This window comes from Schistocerca gregaria, chromosome 3 (genome assembly GCF_023897955.1).
Source record: "Schistocerca gregaria isolate iqSchGreg1 chromosome 3, iqSchGreg1.2, whole genome shotgun sequence".
Classification (NCBI taxonomy): Eukaryota; Metazoa; Arthropoda; class Insecta; order Orthoptera; family Acrididae; genus Schistocerca; species Schistocerca gregaria.
Genome location: NC_064922.1, coordinates 856,927,677 through 856,941,833, shown reverse-complemented (window position 1 = coordinate 856,941,833; position 14,157 = coordinate 856,927,677). Strand labels below are relative to the sequence as shown.

Sequence of the window (14,157 nt, the reverse complement as noted above, 5' to 3'; positions counted from 1 at the left end):
CCAGTGTTTTCAGACTCTAGTGAATGTGATGAGTGGTTAGATTTTAATAAAGTAAGTTCCTGAGCCAAAGTGTTATTTATTAGAATTTCTATTTTCTTTATTGTGATAGGCCACTTAATTATGTGTCTGATTTGCTTGGTTGTTTTAGTTGGGTATGTCGCTGATGTTCCTTCTATCCCTCCTCAACTGTCCTGATAGTCTGCCCTATGTAAGACATGCCACATTCGCATGGAATAGATACACACCTGGCTTTTGGAGACACAGATTGTATCTAACAATACAATGAATATTTTTTATCTTAGTTGAAGGAAGCAAAATGCACTGGATGCCATGTTTCTGTAGGAGGTTACTGATCTTTCCAGGCATTGGGCAAGCATAAGGTAGATAAACAATTTTTAGCACCTCTTCCTTGGTCTCTGTCTCAACCTCAACCTCTTTCTCAGAAGTTCTTGATTTTGACTTCATTGCCTGTTCAGTTTGATGATATGAGTATGCATTCCTTCAGAACATTAGTCTTAGGTGTTGTAATTATTGGGCAAGGTTCTCCTTATCTGAAAGAGTTCAAGCTCTGTGATCAGAGTCATTAGCACTGAATTTCTCTCTGACAGAAGGTGACTGCATGAGCTGTGGAGATAAAGGTCAGTGTGTGTAAGTTTTATACATATGCTGTGACCCAGGGATCTGTCCTTTCTTCTCTTAACTAACATGTTGAGGAAATGTAGTTGGCCTTCTTTCTCAAGTTCAAGTGTGAAGTTTACATTTTGGTAGATGGAGTTTAAATTTTCTGGGAACCCTTGAAGCTTTTCCACTCGTGTGGCCACACTACGATCATGTCTGCCACGTAGCATTAGAAATGTGTTGTTTCAACTAAGTGGATTCCAGTGCCTTTTCTTCAAAGTGTTCCATGTATAAGTTAACCATGGTTGGTGGTAACAAACTACTCATTACCAAGCCAGTGGTTAGTTCATAAAATTTTCTGTCAAATTGGAAATAACTAGGTGTAAAAATGTGACTGAAAAGTTTTGTATAACATTCGTCAAACATTTCCACAGTCAGTTCCAAGTAATCTAAAAGTGAAACTCTCATATAAAAGGCATGACTGTATCGAAACTGACCATAATATATTTATCTTGGAGATGCAGTTGACTTAGGTGGTACACAGTCAGTGGAGTTGCAGATGTGGTGTTCACACTTCCCCACATATTCGCTGAGAATGTGTTTTAGGTATTTTGTCATCTGGTGTGGAGGTGTGCCAACATGACTAACTATTGATCATAGATAAATTCTTTCCTTTTGTGCCTTAGTGATGCTGCAGATGTTTTAAGATCCTTAATGATGATATGTGGCAAGCCTGACTTACTGAGAAGGCTTGTGGTCTCCCTTTCGCCTTTATCTGTTGGGTCACATCTATATGACTGTATGCAATGTTATTCAAAAGATTGAAGATGTTTTTATTGGGTCCACACTTGACATTAGGACCATAACATTGTCTTGTCAGCTGGTGTAACTGCAGTTTCATTGTCCTCCTACAGATTTCTCAGTACTACTCTTTCCCCTAGGAGATGCTTGAACTCGAAGATTTTGTGTGGAACCTCTTTTGCTGCTTCCAGTGGGAGAGAATCTAGTCCTTAGAAAAAGATAGAAAAACAGATTGTCAGGAATTGTACTTTCTTAACGTAATCCCCTTTTAACTGTGTACACTTTTCCAAGTGTTGCTCCAACTTTTAAGTCATTCAAAAATTATGATTTTTGAAATAGATATCTGTTTAGGCAATGACATCCTTGTTCACTGTGAACAGTTGACAATTAGGTCATTTTTTTTCAAGTTAGGAAATACAAAGAAATCACTGGGAATCAATTCTAGTGAATACGGTGGCTGTTGCAATAATTCAGTCTTTTATTCCATAATTTTGGCCATCGAAACTGCACAGGTGTGTACCCGTGCACTGTGATCTTTCCTTTTTCCAGTGAGGATAATTTCTGTGATATGTTCGCTCAACCAGTGCGTTAATGATGCATAATAATGCCTAGTTAGTGTTTGTCCATTCATCAAGTAATTGATGTAGGTGATTCCATGTCCATCCCAAAAAACTGTGGCCATCACCTTGCAGCCAATTTCACCATATTTGTCTTTTTTGGAGCCTGTTTGCTTTCAAAACCCCACTGTTTTGGTTGTTCGTTAATCTCTGTAGTATAGTTATGTATCCGTGTTTCATCCGCAGCCGTTTATCAGGTGCCAGAACCACAGCAGCATTTCAATGGAAAAGTTTCCAAACAGCCTCACCGTTGATCACATGATTGCCTTTATTCTCTGCTGAAAGCAAATGTGGCCAAGATTTTTTTCACACCCAATTTTTTTGCACAAAATTGAAATAGTGTCGCTTGCAATGTGCCTATGAGTTCAACTACTTCTCAGACTTTGATTTGTCACTCACTCTGACCACATCATGTAACTTGTCAGTCATTTTGAGGGTGGTCAATTCCACCAGATACCTGAACACGGTTCATCTTTTGTGGCTGTAAGGCCACATTTCAACTCATTTACCCAATTGTAAACAGTTGCAAACACAGAAGTAGAGGTGCCATGAACTTCATCTAACTCAGCTTTGATTTGTTTTTAGCATCAAGCCTTTTTAATAGAAGTGTTCAATCACTATTTTCCACGTTGCACAATAAACACGGGCTTGTTGCTTCAGTCTACTGGGACAATGAAACCATGTGATGGATAAGGCTGCACCTTTACCACCCCTCTAGCAGGAGTTGACATATACTACCAGCAAACTGTTTTGATATTATGAGCACAAACACTTGGATTTTCTAAGAACTTATTGAATGACCTTGTACAACATGTTCCAATGAGTTAATATAATCTGATATTGATAGCATTTTTGGGTTCTGTATCTGAATTGGTAAAAACGAAACCCTTATAGGATCACTTAGTCAGTGTGACCTTTTCCTTAGGAAGAGAAAGAGGTATCAATTTAAAATTGATGTCACATACTAAGGTGTACTGTCACTGGGCTGTGAAAAAAATGTAAGCTTCTAAGTCAATTCAATAAAAAAATATGGCCATTTGTGTCACATATTTTGATACTTGCACTCATCAAGAACCTATAGGGTACTTTTCATTGATCTAGAATCTCAAAATTTGATAAGAAGCAAGGTTTCATACTAGAAGTAAAGGAAAAAAAATCCAAAACATATCGCCTTTTGCTGCCGCTGCAGCTGATGTTGATGTTGTCCCTCTGTTTGTCCATCCAGCCAACTGTCTGTCCATCTATTTGCTCTGGAACGGGTATAGGTATCAAGATGAAATTTGTCTCTCATACTAAGCTCTACTGTCCATTGGCAGTGTAAATAATTCAAGCTTCAAAGTCAATGCAATCAAAAGATACAGCCATATGTGTCTGTCACATATTTTGATACTCACAAACTCACTCATCAGAAACTGGTGGTCTATCACGGGATCAAACCTCAGTCTGACTGCTAACATCTTTCTTCGTTTTAACCTAGCCTTCTTTTCTCAATGGTGCAAGGAGTTGACAGAAACAACACTTGCTTCAGATTCTGTGCAAAATTTTAGGCCCCCTTTTTGCAGTTGGATAACTGGGGTAGGTTAGGGACAAGCAAGTCGCCGAAGTGGCACCCTGTAGAAAGATTTGCAGCAGGCCCGTGAGCCACACAAAATTATGTTTCCTTGTCCAAATGTTTGTCAGTGAGATTAATTACAGTGTGGCTCTTTGGATCTTGTCTTGTCTTTTTGCACAAGTGATCGAATTTTGCTTCCTGGCTTGCAGATGTTTCCAACTGCATTGATTCTGCTTGTGAGCATTTCATAATGTCAACCCATTCCCAAGAATGTGCAGTGGTGAGTCGACATGTAAAGATGAAGGTGAAGAAGCTCTTCAGAAGTAACATCTAGCATTTGCTGGGTGTCACGAATTTTCTCTTGCGCAATAGCCAGGCTTACATAGTACATAATCCTATTTGCCACTGGCATGTTAACGTGATGTTTGACTTTAACCAACATAGGTACAACTTGCTCATCTTGACACCTTGTTAGGAAGATCAACATACTGAGAAGTCAGCCATTTTTTTGGTGGAGACTATCCAACTCATGTGTTCTGGAACGTCATCTACCTGTAGAGCAAAATGGTGAATCCTTAAGTTTTCTCTGCACCATTGATTAATAGTGTCCTTCCAGGTGTTCTCCTGAGTTGTTTTGATTTTATGCACAATACTTTGGCAACTGACTGAGCTTCCTTCTTCAGGTACTGGGAGCTTTGCTGTTTTAAGTACTTGCTGCCTGGGCACCAAACAGATTTTGAACTGTTGTCGGTCTCATGCCACTGTTTGTAGTGCAGTTCGATTCCTTACATCCACTGTGCCCTTTGATGCTCCTTTGTTTTTCAGAGCTTGCACTTTACATGTTAGGTAAGAGAAGAATGGGCAGATCCCTGGGTCACAGTGTATATAGAAAACCTACGCACACTACCTCATCGTCACGCATCGAGTCATCACCATCTGTTAAAAAGAAATTTGGTGCTCTGTACTAATAGAACTTGACCACTTTCAGATATGGGGAGCCTCCCGAATGAATTGCAACAGTTGTGAATATTGTTCAAAAGGACTGGGTACTTGTATCATCAAATTGAGCAAGTGAAGCAGTCAGAATAAAGAACACCTGAGGTAAGAGCAGAGACTGATATCGAGGAAGAGAAGCCAAAAATTGCTTACCTACCATATGTTCGCACAAGATCTGGAAAGATATGTGCGACAGACTATTGGAACAGTTGAGGAGAGATGCTAGGAGCATCAATGACAGACATGACTGAAAAAACCAAGCAGATTACCTCTCATTGAGCACTGCCTCAGAAAACCTATAAACAGGAATGGCAGTTTCAGTTTAATTAACCTCTTGGGGTTCAGTACTCAGTTCATTAGAGCATCCGTGGCCTTCACATCCACCAAAGCTGGAAAAGGCCAAGAGAATTTGCATTCACAGAATACCAGTGCAGGCTCTGACAAATGAAAGAGCATCAAAGGGAGTCAACTGCTGTAAATACAGGGTTGCCACAGGTTCGAAACCGGGGTATATCAGGGACTTTCAAACACATCAGGGAAATTGGGGAGTGGAGGGGGGGGGGAGGACTGGAAAAATCTCGTTTTTGTGTCCCAGTAGATGAAATGGTTGTTTTCTGAGGCGTCGTGCATCATTGCTGCGTCGATGCAGCTCTGAGTACATGCTTTTCCCCTTCCTACCACTTCCCCCAACTTGCAGTCAGTGCTGCCACCATGTCTTGCCAATAGCCTAGCAGCTCCTGATGAGAGGCAGGAGGCACAAAGAGTGATTTGCTTGGATCTGATTCTGAGATTAGACACAGTGGCTGGAGACAGTGGTCATGAGTGCATGAGTTGTATGAGAGTGATTATGTGACTATGTGTGTGCTCTCGTTTTATGAAAAAAGCTAGGACTGAAAATTTAATTGTGAGAGTGTGATTGTCTTTTCTATGTGCCTGTCTGTGGCTTAGCAATCATCTTTACAGTGAGTTGCTACCTATACTCATTATTATTGATTCTCAGAGTATTCATGCAAGTTTGTTGCACTGATTGATCACCGTGGTCTAATTTCATCGACATGCTGTCTGCGGCTTGTAAATAGCGGGCGACGTGACTGGATTTTCGCGATGAGCCAAAACTGCAGTCCATTTCTGTGGGTATCTGTAATGGATCAGGCGTACCGATCTGAAGCCACTCAGTTCCCACTAATGTTTAGGCCCTGCCCGTTGGATCTAGTCTCAACAATATGCCCGCAGGCCAGGTCTGTTTGAGTGTAGCATAATCCCAGCGAATTTTCATGGTTTACACGAGGACCCAGGACTGTGGTGCTCCGCGGCAGGCCAGAGGCCACAGCCAATGGATTTCAGGAATTGCGACTGTCTCACCACAAGTACATTGTACAGTGTGGTGTTATATAGACATTTTATTTGTTGTAGTATATTTTGGCACTTAAAAAGTAGTTTGTGCATTAGAAAGTATGGATGTTGACATTTGTACACTATATACTCACATATTTCTGTAAAGAAAAATCACAAGATACTTGTAAAATAACAGATATAACGCAGTGGTTAATAACCGACAATAACAAACATAGTAGAACCGGATTTTATTGACATCACCTACACTGTTGGTTTACACAATTCTTCGCCACCTTATATACTTCTTTCAAGAGGCCTGCATTTTTCTGAGGTTATTTCTGAAATGTCTCTTGAAATATTTTAAGTCTGTCTTGCAACTCCAAGGAAGTGTGTATTTTTGTCACCAAATGTGTTTCGTTTTATTGGATTAAAATAACATCAGGGGTCTTAATGAAACACACATACCATTTGCAGCTGTAAAGACTTACCCTTGAGATCTCAAAATTTGTTAGGGAAAAATTCTAAGGCTTGTCTGGAAATCAGGGAATTTCACTTGGGGAAACTTGTGGCAATCCTGAAACAGTGGCATGAGACTGCCAGTAGTTTACAATCTGGTTGGGCACTATGATTTTTAAATTACTCAACATCACAAACCGTACCTATCACACTTTGTACTAAATCATTTTGGACAGCAGGTTTAGACTTCCCCTGCCCATCTCTCTCTCTCTCTCTCTCTCTCTCTCTCTCTCACACACACACACACACACACACACACACACACACACACACACAAACTGCTATTTGTCTGTAATTTTAATCTTGCACGTGTCATATCCTATTTAGTATTTCCCATAAATTTGATACTGCTTTCTGTTTACTTAATATTGTTGCAGTTTTGACAAGCAGTGCTACAAGCAGGGTTTGTCAATCAGTTGCAGTACAAAACTTTTTTTTGTTGTTGTTGTTTCAGGAGCACAGTCAGCAGGCTGCCGGTTCAACAAGAAGCCTCAGTACCGTTACACGGGCTGCCATCGGTATGACGGATCAGCTTTCAACATTGTTTTAGGGCTTCATTTCCACTTTGATGAATCTTGCTACATCTATCAAGGGCATGACGTTTTCTTTAGAAAAGCCACACTAGACACTGAAGTAAGTGTTGCAGATTCAAACACTACAGATACAATGTCTGGTGCATAAGGAGATGAAACAGACACAGTTATCAAGAATTTCCTCCACATTTGTGGTTGCTCTACTGCCTTGTCCTTTGTTGCTACACTTTTAATCATATAAAAAATTACACATTGTGATCAGCACAAAGTTTGTATTGAACCCAGTGATCGTAAGCATGTGCCACATATTTGCCGTTAAGTTGCAATGTCCTTCTGTGACGCATCTCATTGAAGGGGTCCACATTATGTGTAAACAATATTTTGCTTTAAAAGACTGAAGAGAACATCAGCAGGAGTTGATGTCCTTACTTGAAGTATTAATATGATAAAAGACTAATTTGCAGGTATATATTCACTGCATATCATCTGAACATTTTTTCTGTAATTGCTCAGATACCCTGAAAAATTATGTCAAAGCAGAAATGTCTCCTCTGCACATAATAGGATAAAGTTAAATAATATATTCCCAAGAATAAATTGTAATTAATGTTATAAACTATGGTACAGTCAAAATTTCAGATTACTTATGTGTGTTCAAATGATGAGTCTATTTCTAGCTGCATTCTTGCATTTTGTAAACTTTAAATTTATATTACACCTGTGTGACATCTTAAGATGTGTTTAAAGAATGCAATTATTTGATGTGGCTGTAGTTCCTACAAAATTATGTTCTGGTCAGAAATGTGTTTTATTAAATGGAGATAATGAGATATGATTATCACTAGAATATAAGATTTTAACAAATGTTTTCACTTGCAAAATTATATGAAATTATGTATATATTCTAAATCATTGCTTGCAGTTATATAGGGCATCAAATATTGTTACTACCAAATAGTTCTCATTGAGGGAACAAAAGAACTACAGGTCATACCCAAATTGTTAAGTGTTAAGAATTGTAACTGTATTTCGGAGTTCTTTTTTGATGCTGCTCCATTTCAAAGTAATCCATTACTTTCAAGATAAGCCATGTAAAAAAAACTGTTAAATAACTTCATGCATAATTTGTTGAGAGCAAAATTGTGTGCTGTGAACATGTACTTCAGTACATCTCCAGTGTTTTTGTTGTGCCTGTTATATTTATTTTATGATTAATTTTTTTTGGATTATAAATGCTCTCTGCCCTTTCTACATGACATTTATGTAAAGTAAATGAGAAGTTGCAGATATTCCTGCTGTCTACATCCATTCTCAGTTTTGGAATTATGTGTTGTGAGAGTACAGTTTGATGTCACTTTCTGTCAGATATATGTGTAGTATGTTTGCTGAAGCCTACTGCATTGCTTTTTGTGGCTTTGAGACCATAAAACAATTTTAATGAAATTTAATGGTGTCATGTCATACACAGTAATTTTAAAACCTGCTTCCTGGACCCATAATGTAGACAGAACTAAGCTAGCAATAAATAATGGCTTATTAGTACACCATACAGGAAACAGCTTGTTGGTTGATCACAGAAGAGACGGACTATGAATCTGAATGTATATTTGGCTGTTACTTCCATTTTTCGAGCAATTGTTATGACATTTGCAATTGGTAATGGTTGTTGCAAGTGAAAGATAGCAAGTTCCATTATGGTTTGTATCTGTATTAAAATGTAGCTAACTATATCAGAATGCAAGTTATCTTGACAAATTTCGATCATGGAAATCTTCTCAGGTTATCAGCTGAGTCAAATCGTCATTCTATGACAGTGTTTTGACAAGGTTCCCCACTCATCATCTTCAGGCGAAGTGTTGGGTTCATGTCCAGTTTGTATCTTTATACATGCTACACTGCAGGCCCTTCTGCCTCATATGCGATGGCGGGCCATTAACACGCCTCAAGAAGGAGTGTTGCAGATGTTGGTGGTGGGACTCCTGCGTATTGCACGGTCCTGGCGTCTTACCCTGGTGCTGCCTGGCTATGCCATCCACTGCCTTCGCCACTTTCACATTGGAGCACTCTTGATATATTCCTGCTAGCACTACATCCTATGCAGAACTCAGTTGGAAACTGCTATCCCAGCTGACAAGATCATGAACATGTATCTCCACTGCCTCTTTGATGATCCAGTCCTAGAACCCGTTTGTCTGGCACAACACCTCTGCCTGTTCAAAATAAAACATATTACCTTCATTGAGGCTGTGCTGTGTCACCACAGATTTGTCCATTTGGCCGAGGTGAGTGCTTCTCCCATGTTCTGAACGGTGCTGCAAAATACACCATTGCATCTGGACGAATATATTGCCTGTCATGTTCGCAAATGATGCTGTAGACTCTAGGTGCCCATAGTCTTAGTTTGTCTTTCATTGAGCCAAGCATGTTTTTGAATTTAGCCAATTAGCGGAAAGTGGTTTTAATGTTGTTGTTCAATATCCTGGCAATCTTGGCAGTGGGCAGCACAGCATATGAAAGGAGTGCCAGACACTTTGTCTTCTTCCGGATCGTCATCATTCTTCTCCTTCCTTGGCTTATCTGGATCTCCGAGTAGCCATTCTTGCAAAGTATTTCTCTCACATGCTGGAAACCCATGGGTAGACTTGCATTGTGCTGGATGGTGGCAGTTGTTGGCATTTAGGTACAGGTATGTGTCACAGAACAATGCCTTGCCTCAGCTTATAGCATGAGAAGACTTGATCATCAGTGTAGGTAAATGGTTAGATAAATATAGTCTTAGGCCAGAGGAAGAAATAGAGCAGAGCCTGTGAACACTTAGCCTTATTTTAGGCAGCAGTGTAAATTGTGTGTGTGTGTGTGTGTGTGTGTGTGTGTGTGTGTGTGTGTGTGTGTGTTTTAATTACCTCCAAAGTCGAATTTCTACATGAGTCAGAGACCAATTCATCAGCAAAATTCTTTATTAATTCATATTATTCTTTATTAATCAGTCAGGATACATTACTTGCTCAGGGCAGCACCATCATCAGGCGTGTGGGAAGACGACGACAACAAGAGAAGAAAAATAACATGGAAAAAACAGTGAGAAGTATTGTGATACACCACATGTACAAAACTAATATGATGTGAGAAGCATATTACGAAGAAAACAGTGGAAGTGACACGGGACATCAGAGGAAACTACGAATCTAAACAAAATCATTGTGTAGAAAGTAACCACTAACAGACAGAACAACTGAAATCTCCATTTTAAACAACCTGCTATGTTGGTGCCCAAAAATATATACCATGTAAAAACAAAAGACTAAAAATCAACTTCAGAATGCAGTGCCACAATGTGCCAGAACAGGAAATGTGGAAGGGTGAGGAATGAAGAATTTGCTCAAAGTCTATGCATCATCAATATATGTAAGTGTATTGGTTGGGACAGAAAAATATCGTTCTATTTTAGGTCCAAGTTCGGTGTTATTTTTTGCCAAAATCAATGTTACTTGTGCCAGATTCAGCATTATTGTTTGTTAGGCTCAATGCTTCTTTTTCACACTAAGCACCATTTTGTTGCTAAATTCTCAGTTATTTTGTTTTGTCTATTGTGGTGTAATTTTTCTTTAATTTCAGTGCTTTTTTTTTTCAAATTTAGTCAATTTCTGTGTTGATTTTTCTAGTTTCTGTTTTATTGTTGTTTTTTTTTCAAAATTCAGAGAGGTTTTTTGCCAAATTTGGCACTATTTTTTGTCAACTTCAGTGTTACTTCTTGCCAGATTCATTGTGTTTATTGCCTATTGCCGAATTCAATTGTTTTTGCCAATTTCACTGTTCCGGGACCTTGCTTTTTGTTACTGACGCCCCCTGTACATTTTCTGCAAGAAGCTCTTATTCAGGTGTGGTCCATTGGCAGCAGCCTGATCAATCAGCTGTCAATCAGACAAGGATTGACCATTGTATTAGGATGTTTTTATAGACCACCAGCACCCACAACAAATGTTGTAGAATGTTTCAGGGAAAGTCATGAGTACATAGGAAATAAATATCCAACTTATCCATTAGTTGTAGGTGGAGGCTTTAATCTTGCATCCATTGACTGGAAAATTTACGCCTTTATCACAGGGCAGAAGCAAAGACTCGTGAAGTTATTCTAGGAGTGCTTTCAACATACAACCTTGAGCAGTTGGTTAGAAAACCAACTCGAGATGGGAACATATTAGATATCTTGGTGACAAACAGACCTGATGTTTTTGAGGAAGTTAATGTAGAAGAAGGTATTAGCAACCATAATGTCGTTGTGGCTTCTATGTCCGCAAAGATATTGAGCATCTTTGGTCAGAATTTAAAGATATTGCCCACCATATGCTAGAAAAGTATGTGCCTAGCAAAAATATAGGGGAGGGAAAAGATCCACCTTGGTACAACAAACATATTTGGAAGTTGCTGAGAAAGCAGAGAATTTTACAGTCATTCTAAACATAGTCACCCTGCCCCTCCGACAAACAGAAATTATGCAAAATGAAAGCAGCTGCCAAAAGGTCAGTGAGAGATTCCTTTAATTAATTTGAAAGCAATATTTTATCTGCAGATTCTAAAAATAACCCCCCAAAATTTTTTGTCGTACATAAACTCTATGAATGCTGCAAATAACTCAATACCTTCTCTTGCTGACAGTACAGGTAAAGTAACGGATGATGATAAACAGAAGACCGAAATTCTAAACCTAGCTATCAAAAACTCGTTTACAGTAGAGGACTGCAGCACCGTTCCCCATTTCAATTATCGAACAAACGCAAGGATAGCTGACATAGTGGATATTGTATCTGGGATTGTAAAACAGTTAAGATCATTAGGTGCCAGGAAGACATCTGGCCCAGATGGTATCCCCGTAAGATTATATGTTGACTATACTACAAATATAGCACCATTCTTATCCATCATCTATCAGAGATAATTGGAACAGTGGGAAGTTCCACGGGACTGGAAGAAGGCCAAGGTCATAGCAATCTATAAAAAGGGTAGAAAATCGGATGCACATAATTACCGGCCAATTTCACTGACATCGATTTGTTGTAGAATAATGGAACATATTTTGTGTTCAGAAATAATGACCTTTGTAGACTCTGAGAAGCTCATCTGCAGAAACCAGCACGGTTTTAGGAAACATGCGAGACACAGCTGGCCTTTGTGCATGATATATAACAGGTTCTAGATACTGGCTCCCAGGTTGATGCCATATTTCTCAGCTTGCGAAACGCATTTGACTCAGTTCTGCACTATTGCTTGCTACAAAAAGTGTGCGCTTAGGGTCTATCCGATGACATGTGGTTGAATAGAAAGTTTTCTAACAGACAGAGACCAGTATCTCGTCCTGAATGGGGTGACTTCAACAGAAACAAGTGTAACTACAGGTGTGCCCCAGGGCAGCGTAATAGGTCCGCTGCTTTTCACGATTTACATAAACAATCTGCTTGATGGTACTGACAGCGGCATTAGACTGTTTGCGGATGGTGCAGTAGTCTACAGGAAAGTAGTATCACATGAAAGTTGTGAACAAATCGATGAGGATTTGCAGAAAATAAGTGCATGGTGTAATGACTGGCAGTTATCTCTAGATATTAGTAAGTGCCACCTACTGCATATAACAAGGCAAAAATCTCCACTAATGTATGAGTACAAAATAAATTCCCAGTCTTTGGAAGTGGCAACATCTGTCAAGTATTGGGGTGTGACTGTTCGAAATGATCTCAAATGGAATGATCAGATTACACAAGTAACAGGTAGGGCGAACTCTAGATTGCGGTTTATTGGCAGAATCCTGAAGTGATGCAGTCCTTCAACAAAGGAAATTTGCTTACAATACGTTAGTTCGTCCAGTCTTAGAGTAGTGTTCGTCTGTATGGGACCCTTACCAGTTGGGTCTGATTCAAGAGATTGAGAAGTTCCAAAGAAGAGCGGCAAGACTCATGACTGTTAAATTTATCCATCATGAGAACGTTACAAATCTAATTGAAAGTTTGAAGTGGGACACACTTGCAGATAGACAACCCACTAACAGAAGGGGCTCCTCACTAAATTCTGAAATCTCATCTTCACCGAGGATGTGGAGCATATATTATTACCACCAACTTTCAAATTGCACAATGATCACCAGTCGAAGATAGGGAAATTAGAGATCATACTGAGGCGTTCAGACAGTCATTTTTCCCTCGCGCGATCCGCGAGTGGAACAGGGGGGGTGGGGGCGGGGATATGACTTTGGCGGGAATTGTGCCCTCCACCACACACCGCTTGGTGGCTAGTGGAGTATATATGTAGATGTAGATCAAGGTCAATTCAGTCTTCACCCGGCTAACAGAAGGGCTGGTCATGGTGCTATAGGACCCCCACAAAACTCATACATATGTGCATAGTTGCTGCTACTCTTTCATCTAGGTCACCCTAGTACTGTAATTTCTGCTGTAGTCAGGCTGTTCCCTGCTTCACCGACTGTGACAAACTGATCATCTTTGTCAAAATTCTTACACAAATCCCCTTTGCCTTCAGTCATGTGGATAAGGCTAGCACTTGGCGTCACAGTACTTGTGACCCCATTCCTAACTTGTCCTGTACCATGTGGCCTGCACCCCTTCCAAGGCTATTACCTTGCAGCAAGACTCTTTTCTTCCAGCTTTCTTTTGGTACCAACCTACACTTATTTACTTTGTTAGGAGTCTGTGCACTCAACGGTTACCTAGGCCTGGGTGAGGCGTTTCCACTTGTACTTCAGGTAGTAAGTCAAATTTATTGCATACTGTAAAGTCAAATGTAGTTGAAGAGCTGTTCTTCTTTCACCCATTGTTTGTTACCCTCACCCAGTTCCCATGATCTTTTCCTCACATTAACCTGTCTAGTTCAAATTTTGCATATTCTAATTCAGCCTGAAGGGCATAAATCTTTGCCTCCTGTTCAATGATTCTCTTGTCTTTTTTACAGAACCTACAGTTCCATGGGAGTGCCTTGTTGATTCCCCATTCCATTCCCCACTACAGTCGCCTCAGTGAAATTCCAACCCACAGTCTACACAGATCGCTCTCTGTCTGACTACCCTATGGTGACATCTGTGCTTATCACACATGCAACACAGGTTATGTGTTCAAAAATAGAATTAAATTACTATATTTTATTTATTTATGAGCCAAAAAATTTGGCGTACAGGCTAGTGTAT

The 14,157-nt window shown here is 39.7% G+C and overlaps 1 protein-coding gene across 2 annotated transcripts in view; it reads left to right on the top strand.

The window, feature by feature from the left end:
• The window catches only part of LOC126354844 (uncharacterized), a 62,115-nt gene extending 53,605 nt beyond the window's left edge, over nucleotides 1–8,510 (top strand). For both annotated transcript variants that reach the window (XM_050004824.1, XM_050004825.1), the window contains one exon: nucleotides 6,890–8,510. In XM_050004824.1, coding sequence (XP_049860781.1) covers nucleotides 6,890–7,116 — 227 coding nt within the window. In that variant the 3' untranslated portion in view covers nucleotides 7,117–8,510. The remainder of the gene's footprint in view (nucleotides 1–6,889) is intronic.
• The last annotated feature ends 5,647 nt before the right edge of the window (nucleotides 8,511–14,157 follow it).